General features: G+C 43.5%; 1 protein-coding gene and 1 non-coding gene across 2 annotated transcripts; one reads left to right on the forward strand and one right to left on the reverse strand.

Moving 5' to 3' along the window:
* Positions 1–380: 380 nt before the first annotated feature.
* On the reverse strand, positions 381–851 carry LOC145064467 (uncharacterized). The gene has a single exon (XM_079011913.1). The coding sequence runs from the start codon at positions 849–851 to the stop codon at positions 381–383; it is 471 nt and encodes a 156-aa protein (XP_078868039.1).
* Positions 852–1956: 1105 nt separating this feature from the next.
* On the forward strand, positions 1957–2063 carry LOC145065159 (small nucleolar RNA R71). The gene has a single exon (XR_013688307.1). It is a non-coding gene; the product is annotated as a small nucleolar RNA R71 (small nucleolar RNA).
* The last annotated feature ends 7988 nt before the right edge of the window (positions 2064–10051 follow it).

The following is a 10051-nucleotide window of genomic DNA, read 5'->3' on the forward strand; positions in this document are numbered from 1 at the left end:
GTTGCCTTCTTCAAGGAAAGCATACTCCACATGTTCTGGTAAAGTTTTGAGCTCCGTTTTTTGGTTCTGACTGTTGGACTCGCCGAGTGCAGGTAGGGTACTCGGCGAGTTTGTGGATGTATTCACGACTTCTGCCTTTTCTAAGGAGGAACTCGGCGAGTATATCGGTCCTACTCGGCGAGTAGGACTGTCAGTTTGCTTCACCAATTCTTCATAATCTACTTCTTCCAGCAGTCTTTCAATTTCCATTAAGTCTTTTTCTGGATCAAATTCTTCATCATCAGTTGTGAACTTGATGGAATCTTCAGTTATGCATTCCTCCAATAATTCTTCAAGCATATCAATTGAGAATGTCGTGTCGTCACTGTTCCTTGAATACTTCATAGCTTGGTCTCCCCAAATGTGACTGAATCTTTTCCTACCCGTAAGGTGAGCTTCGAGTCCCTCATGTCTACTATAGCACTTGCCGTGATGAGGAAGGGCCTTCCAAGGATGATTGGCACTTGTGGATCCGCCTCCATGTCTAGAATGATAAAATCAGCAGGAAAGACGAATTTGTCCACCTTGACTAGTATGTCTTCGCATATGCCTCTTGGGAAGGTGACTGTCTTGTTTGCCAAATGAATTGCCATGCGAATTAGCCTAGGTTCCGGGAGATCCAGCTTCTTAAAGAATGAGTATGGCATTAGGTTCACACTTGCTCCCGAATTGGCTAAGGCATTAATGGTGGCCAAGTTGCCAAATTGGCAAGGTAAAGTCAAACTCCCCGGATCACCTTTCTTCTTTGGTAGCTTATTTAGCATAGCAACTGAGCAGTTTTTATTGAGTACTACCTTCTTCACTTCTTCCATCTTCCTTCTATTAGTGAGAAGTTCCTTAAGGAACTTTGCATACTTGGGCATTTGCATGACGGCTTCAATGAAGGGTATGTTGATTTGAAGAGTCTTGATATGATCTAGAAACTTCTGATACTCCTCTTCCTGCTTCTCCTTCTTAGCTCGGGCCAGGTATGGCATTGGAGGCTGGTAAAGTTTTTCAGGGACCTGCTTATTGGTATTTGGTGGTTTACTCGCCGAGTCCATACGTGGTACTCAGCGAGTAGGGCTGTCAGATTGTATGTTTTTCTTTTCTGCCTCCTCCTTCTGTGATTCCTTGGATGACTCAGTCTGAATAGGTGCCAGGGGAGTGATTATTTTCCCACTTCTTGTTGTGACTATGTTTATGTGCGCGCCTCGTGGGTTATTTTCAGTTTTGCTAGGAAGTTCGCCCGGTGACATTTGGTTGATTTGTTGAGCAAGTTGCCCAAGCTGCGTTTCTATATTGTGGATAGATGCTTGCTGGCTCCTAAGCATGGTCCTTGTTTCTTGAATTGCAACATCATGATCACTATGACTTTTTTCTGAAGCAGCTACAAATTTGGTGAGCATTTCTTCCAAGCTTGGCTTCCTCTCTTGCACCGGCTCCTCCTTTTGGTATAACCCTCTCCCTTTTTGCCTAAACCTTTCCTCCTTGGCTTTCTTGTACTCTTCATAAGGGAGCCACTCTTTCTTTTGTTTGCGCCAGTCTTCATCATATCGGTCTCCACTTGAGTAACAAAATTGCACCTTCTTGTTGCCATTCTCATCTAAATCATAGTCTCTAGTGAGGTGAGGCCCATTGCAGTTTTCACAGCCCACCCGAATAGCATGGATCGTTTGATCCATTTTATCCATCCTCCTATCCATGGTTTTTAGCATAGCCATGACCGCGGATAAGTCTTCAGTAGCTGCATAAGCGGCTCCCCTAGTGACATCATGTCTAGGGTTGTGGTACTCTCTAGAGTGTTTAGAGAATTCTTCAATCAATTCTTTGATCACCGGGGGCGGCTTCTTTGTGAGCGGGCCTTGCGAGTCTAGTAATTGCCTGATTGTGACATTGACTCCATCATAGAAGATGGAGACTTCTTGCTGGCTGTTTAGGTCATGGTGTGAGCAGTTTCTTAATAAGCTCTTATACCTCTCCCATGCTTCATATAGCGACTCTCCAACTTGTTGTTCAAAGTTAGCAATGGCCTTCTTCAACTTGGCTATCTTGGAAGGTGGGCAAAAGTGATCAATGAATTCTTCTTTCATCTTGGCCCAAGTGGTGACTGATCCAGGGGGAAGTGACTTGAGCCAGTCTTTTGCAGCACATTTGAATGTCACCGGAAGCATACGAAGTAGCTGAGTGTCGCAGGGCACATTTGGAACATTGAAGTAATCAGCTACATCATTGACTTCGTCCAAATGCTTGTAGGCATCTTCATGGTATTTTCCATAAAATAGTATTTCTTTAAGTAAAGCTAGGATATGACCCTTTAGCTCGAAAGTAGTAGTCGCGGGAATTGCGGGTTGCACAAGTCCCGGGCCAGTGTCGTCGTGCATCCTCTTCTTCCATTCCCCCATGGGGATTTCATCAATGTTAGCCATTGTGATAGCTAACTCTTCCTCGGAAACAGTTTCATGCTCGTATGTAGGCTCCTCTTCTTCCTCGGTCTCGTACTCGATATCTTCCTTAACCGGTTCGTCGATTACTAAAGAAGCGCTGGATGCTCCTGATTTGCTGCTCTTATTTTTCCCAAAAACAGTCTTCAAATTGGACAAAGGTGACTTCTTTGGTGTACTCGAGCTCTCCACGTCCTTTCCTTTGTTCCTTTTCAATGCGGATTCGGGATCTTCAAACGGGGGTACAAGCGGGGTGTTTGATCCTCTGGTCATGAAAGTCCTGAAATAAACAAGATAAAAACGTAAAAAGAATAAAAAAATGTACTAAAAAAATCGAAAATTAATCTGCCAAATACACTTGTACTCACCGAGTAGGTGCGACTGCACTCGGCGAGTATCAGTGTAATTTTGAAGAAATTTTAAACTTAATTTTAAAAATAAAATAGATGCTAAAACCTAATTTCTAACTACTAAATTGCAATAAATTAACTTTGTGCCAGTAAACTCACACAAAGGATCGAAAAAATTAGGGATTAGATTAATTATTTAGAACCGTTCCCCGACAACGGCGCCAAAAACTTGATGTGTGTAAATGCACTTGTTTTATTCCTACTTTTTATTAATAAATTTAGCACACAAAGGCAGTGAACCTGTCTTTTAGTGGTATAGTTTAGTAAGTAAGGTATCGAACTCAGGGAACGGAAAATTAAACTAATGGTTAATTTTAACTAAGCAATTAATGAAAGTAAAAGGTTTTTCTTCTAGTTTTACAAGACTAGAAACTTAAGCACACCATAAAACACTTAATTACCTAAGTAGTAAAGCAAACAACTAATTCACCAAATTTGATAAAGATGTTTCTATTCAAGTTCAACCAATTCACTCATATGGTTATTTTATATTTATGATAGATTAATTGTTATTGGCTACCAATTATAGTGATTAGGTTCATGTTCATTACTCCTAACCCTTAGACAATTAATTAATTCAAGCAGTGATCAAATGTTTAAACTAATTAATTCCCTAGATTAATAATTTGGATTAAATAAGATTTGTAGTGGTTAATCAATTTAGTGGTTCAATTAACCTCTTGTTTGATGGTTTCTCAAACAAGCTCACACATTAATCTAACTATTGTCTCATTAATCTTAGTTTCATAATCATTATTCCTAAGCATATGATTTAGTGTTCACATAGACATATGAGGTTAACAACTAAGAGATGTTCATGCAACTTAATTGTCTTCCAATTAATAGAAAATAATTGTGATTAATGTATAAGGTTCTTTAACAAACTTAATTTAATAGATCACCAATAAACAATTAACCAAAAACTAAGAATTAAACCATAGGAGTTCCTTCGTATTCCCCAAACAGAAACAAAAACGTATTTAGCTCATAGTGCAGTAAAAACAAACACAAAAACAAGTTTAGCTAGATTAAACATACTCAATTCCTAAAGCTAAGTGGAATGATTAACCTAGTTGCTTCAATTCTTCAAAAGGTTGAAGATTAGAATTCCTCAGCGTCTTCAAGGGTTCTCAATCGCAGATGGATCTTCAAAAAACGCCAGAAAAGGAGTCCCATCGGATAAAGGGTCGGTTTTTATAGCTATCTCAAAACAGGGTGTACTCGGCGAGTACCAGACCCAACTCGCCGAGTAGAATTGTAGTTATCCGTCTTAAATCAGGAGTCGTGGCTATCTTCTGGAATATTCTGATGGACTCGCCGAGTAGGCTTGTGTACTCGCCAAGTAGATAAGCTTTTGTCCCTCAATCTTCATTCTTTGATCTCTAATTGCTTTCCCTTGTTCCCTTTCTCTCCCAAGCATGTCTTTTGGACTGAAAACAAAATTTAAACAATATTAAGTACCTTTTGTCCATATTATTCACATAATTAGTTAAAAATGAATAAAAATGTATGCTAAATAACTAACTAATTATGCACATATCAGGAAGAAACATCTTTGATCTGGGATTTATTCTTCATTCTCAAGTACTGACTCATACGTGCCTGCTTGGTAGACACATGCTTAGGGGAAAACAACGCCCTCTCGTGAAACATCCTCATCATCACTGTCACAGACTCAGTTCCCCGCTTGAGGGACAAGAACTGTTAAGCTAAACGTTCCCTCTCCACAAGGGGAACATACTTATCTCGAAACATCGCGATGAACCTCTCCCAGGTCACCGCGGTAAGCTCTGCAGTAGTGAAGTCCACCATCAAAAACTTCCTCCAGTCCTTCGCCCCTAAGGGAAGCTGGTTCAGTGCAAACCGAACCCTCAGATGCTCCGGACACAAGAAAGTGTAGAAGCATCCCTCGATGTCAGAAATCCATCTCATTGGAGCAATCGGATCCTGAGTCCCATCAAAATCTGGTGGCTTCGTGTTGCTGAACTCCCGGTACAGCAACGAGTCACCTCCCTGTGGCTTGGCAGCAGCAACGGCTGCGATGGCCGTAGCAACAGCAACATTAGCAAGAGCAACATACCGCTCATCAAAAGTCTCGATCAACGTGGTCTTGATAGACCCAAACATCTCAGGCATCGCAGCTCGTATGGCCGCATCCACCTCCTCATGAATCATCCTGCGAATCTCCTCATCGCTGACACTGCTGCTCTCTGGAGTGTGGCGCGTACTCACCATGATGTCTCTGAAATACAACATAAAAATATCAAAGACTCGTTTGAATGTTCTCGCACTCAATAACTCAACCCTACTTGCTCCTCGGTACCCTAAGGATTCTTACTTGGACTGCTCACTGATCCGGTGTCTCCAGTAGTACGGGCCATATACTACCTTCCACACCGCATCAACATTCATCCCAAGTCCTCCTCCTAGGATCCCAAATCACAAGTACTCAATATCTCGCTAAACATAGTCTTCCCTTCGCTATACTTCTCATAAACTCCTCACTGCTACCTACTCACTCTCGAAGCATCTCATAGTAGCAGCAATCTCCTAGGCTAAGGCATCACAAATGAGGCCACTCTAGTCCTAAATATGAATACCTAGCCTACTCTAGCATGCATAACATATCATATCATAAATCTTAACACAAAATGTAAGGGTACTTTGGGAAATTACTGTTCGGCACTAGCTGATCGTACACACTGCTCTGCTCTGCTTGTTTCAAAACCTTTTACTCTTTTAGAAAAATTGTTTGATTTATGAAAAATTTCTCAAATCCTCAGTCTGAGATCAGATACACCTGAAGGTGAATCCGAATCCCTCAAACCAAGGCTCTGATACCTACATAAATTTTCAACGTAAATTTTCAAAACAATTTTTCATTTTCAAAACCTACATTTACTCATAAAATAATATCAAAACATAATCTATCAAATGTTATCATCGCAAAACATATCCCATAATCTCAAAACATAAACTCCATAAGTGTGTACGGATCATGCCAGTGCCTTTCCGCGATCATCACTAGGACCTGAAACACATAACACAACAACTGTAAGCATAAATGCTTAGTGTGTTCCCCAAAATACCACATACTACACATACGTCACTCGAGGCTACAGTACGACCCTCCGGTCGATGTGTCTCAGCGGGACCCTCCAGTCCCGTAGCTCGTTGGACCCTCTGGTCCGGTCATAGCTTGTCGGACCATTCGGTCCGGTCTGTATCGTTGAACCCTTCTGTCCGATCTATATCGTTGGGCCCTCCGGTCCGGTCTATACAACACATAGCATACATATAACAAAATGCACAGAATCTCATACATACACATAGCATACAAGACCCTCTGGTCTACACATAGATACCACTCTAGGTAATATATAGTGAGAAGACTCACGTCGGATATCTCGAATAATCTCACACACGTATACACTGATCTAGCCTCCACCTAAACACATAAACAATTATCTCAAATCAATAATGGCTCTCCAGGCTAGAATAGTATCTTCCATGTCCTCTAAGAAGGCTAAAAGAACATTTTACCCTTCAAATGGTCCACAAGTCCAATTGTTAACCAAACCCTAAAAGTCAACAAAAGTCAATGGTCAAACTTTGACCAGACTCGTCGAGTGCACTCGTGCGACTCGGCGAGTCCATGCATGTCTTCTTCGCCCCTGATCCTCACCCAACTCGCTGAGTCAACCCTTCACTCAACGGGTTATCACAGGTCGCGAATTGCGTGGCAACCTGACTCGACTCGTCGAGTCCCCTTATGGACTCGGCGAGTTCCTCCAATGATAACACTCAAATGACCTTCTGAGGTCAGATATGCTTCTCCAACTAGTAGATCTAACCTTCTAGCACTCGAAAGTCACGTAAAGGTTCAAACTTTACGCTCATGCAACACATATAAGACCAAAAATGGAGAAATAACCTTTGAAATGGGGGTTCTCCTCTCAAGGCTCACATGAAACCTCTTAAAGCTGGAAGCTTGGGACCTTTTGGACCTCTCAAGGTCCAGATCTATCATCTACACCCAAAGGGACATAATATGCTTCACAATCTAACTCAAAATGGTGCAAAGGAAACCCTAGATTCAAGGAATCTATCAAATACACGAAATGGGAAGGAACTTGTACCTCAAAACATGAATCTCAGTGTTAAAAAGACAGATTGAAGCTCCACAATCGATCTAGCTTGGATTTTCTCACTCCTTCTTGCAAGGTTACACCAAAGGATGAAGAATTAGCCTCCAAAATTCACTCTAAGCTCTCTTCTCTCTCTCTCTCTAGGGTTTGCTCATGGGAGTAGTGGCCACAAATGACGGCCATAAGGGCCTTTAAATAGGGCTCAGGCCCTGAGATTTAGGGTTTCAATTTACAGCGCGGACTCGCCGAGTCCATGCATCGAATCATCGAGTCCCATCCTTAATCCAGACCAGAATTTGCGATCCTACTCGGCGAGTCTGAGCGTCAACTCACCGAGTCCCTACACAAAAATCAAAATAATAATTAAAACAAGATACTTGGGAATCAAGATGTTACAATTCCCCCCACTAGAATCAAAATTCACCCTCGAAGTCTCATTCTACAAACAACTCTAGATGTTGCTTCCGCATCTCCGCCTCCGGCTCCCAAGTCAGCTCGGACCCTTTTCGATGCTGCCACTAAACCTGAACCAGTGGCACTTCCTTGTTCCTCAAAACTTTGATATTCCGATCCACCACCGCGACTGGGTTCTCAACATAATTCAGGCCCGCGTCCACCTGAATATCCTTTAATGGTACCACCGCCGACTCGTTGGCTATACACTTTCTCAACTGGGATACGTGGAAGGTATCATGAATCTGGCTCCAACTTTGCAGGTAGCTCTAAGCGATACGCTACCTTGCCCACCTTAGTGGTCACCCTGAACGGACCAATGTAACGGGGCCCCAGCTTGCCCCTCTTTCTGAATCATATCACTTATTTCCAAGGAGATACCTTCAGGAGTACGAAATCCCCCATTTGAAACTCAAGCTAAGATCGCCGCCTATCCGCATAACTTTTCTGACGACTATGCGCTATCAACAACCTCTGTCTGACCTGCTGTATCTGCTCCGATGTCAGAAGCACTATCTCAGTGCTGCCCATCACCTGCTGCCCTACCTCTCCCCAGCAGATGGGAGTCCGACATCTCCTCCCGTATAACAACTCGAAGGGAGGCGTACCAATATTCAAATGTTGGTTGTTTTTATAGGAAAACTCAGCCAACGCAAGTACGTATCCCAACTTCCTCTGAAGTCCAATGCACATGCTCGAAGCATGTCCTCGAGCGTCTGAATCGTCCGCTCACTTTTCCCGTCAGTTTGTGGGTGGTAGGCCCAAACATCTAGGGTTTTCTCATGGGAGTAGTGGCCACAAATGACGGCCATAAGGGCCTTTAAATAGGGATCAGGCCTTGAGATTTAGGGTTTCACTTTACAGAGCGGACTCGCTGAGTCCATGCATCGACTCATTGAGTCCGATCCTTAATCCAGACCAGAATTCACGATCCTACTCGGCGCGTCTGAGCTTCAACTCGCCGAGTCCCTTCACAAAAATCAAAATAAATAATTAAAATAAGATACCTAGGAATCCAGATGTTACAATTCTCTCCCACTAGAATCAGACTTCGCCCTCGAAGTCTCATTCTACAAACAGCTCTGGATGTTGCTTCCACATCTCCGCCTCTGGCTCCCAAGTCAGCTCGGAACCTTTTCGATGCTGCCACTGAACCTGAACCAGTAGCACTTCCTTGTTCCTCAAAACTTTGATCTTCCGATCCACCACCGCGACTGGGCTCTCAACATAATTCAGGCCCGCGTCCATCTGAATATCCTTTAATGGTACCATCGCCGACTCATCGACTATACACTTTCTCAATTGGGACATGTGGAAGGTATCATGAATCTGGCTCAACTTTCCAGGTAGCTCTAAGCGATACGCTACCTTGCCCACCTTAGCGGTCACCCTGAACGAACCAATGTACCGGGGCCCCAGCTTGCCCCTCTTTCTGAAGCGGATCACTTCTTTCCAAGGAGATACCTTCAGGAGTACAAAATCCCCCATTTGAAACTCAAGCTAAGATCGCCGCCTATCCGCATAACTTTTCTGACGACTCTGCACAGTCAACAACCTCTGTCTGACCTGTTGTATCTGCTCTGATGTCTGAAGCACTATCTCAGTTTGCCCATCACTCGCTGCCCTACCTCTCCCCAGCAGATGGGAGTCCGACACCTCCTCCCATATAACAACTCGAAGGGAGGCGTACCAATATTCGAATGGTGGCTGTTGTTATAGGAAAACTCAGCCAACGGAAATTACGTGTCCCAACTTCCTCCGAAGTCCAATACACATGCTCGAAGCATGTCCTCGAGCGTCTGAATCGTCCGCTCACTTTGCCCGTCAGTTTGTGGGTGGTAGGCCCAAACATCTCCGGTACAGCAATCTGATCCTGAGTCCCATCAAACTCCGGTGGCTTCGTGTTGCTGAACTCCCGGTACAGCAATGAGTCACCTCCCTGTGGCTTGGCAGCAGCAACGGCTGCGGAGCCCGCAGCAACAATAGCATCAGTAAGAGCAACAGATTGCTCATCAAAAGTCTCGATCAACGTGGTCTTGATAGACCCAAACATCTCCGGTATCTCAGCTCGTATGGCAATAGCCACCTCCTCATGAATCATCCTGCGAATCTCCTCATCGCTGACACTGCTGCACTTTGGAGTGTGGCGCGTACTCACCATGATGTCTCTGAAATACAACATAAAAATATTAGAGAATCGTTCGAATGTTCTCGCACTCGATAACTCAACCCTACTTGCTCCTCGGTACCCTAAGGATTCTTACTTGGACCGCGCACTGATCTGGTGTCTCCAGTACTACGGACCCTATACTACCTTCCACACCGCATCAGCATTCATCCCAAGTCCTCCTCCTTGGATCCCAAATCACAAGTACTCTATATCTCGCTAAACATAGTCTTCCCTTCGCTAGACATCTCATAAACTCCTCACTACTACCTACTCAATCTCAAAGCATCTCATAGTAGCAACAATCTCCTAGGCTAAGGCATCACAAATGAGGCCACTCTAGTCCTAAATATGAATACCTAGCCTACTCTAGCATGCATAACATATCATATCATAACTCTTAACACATAA

The sequence above is a fragment of the Lactuca serriola genome, chromosome 7 (genome assembly GCF_051521515.1).
Source record: "Lactuca serriola cultivar US96UC23 chromosome 7, Lser_US96UC23_V15, whole genome shotgun sequence".
Lineage (NCBI taxonomy): Eukaryota > Viridiplantae > Streptophyta > Magnoliopsida > Asterales > Asteraceae > Lactuca > Lactuca serriola.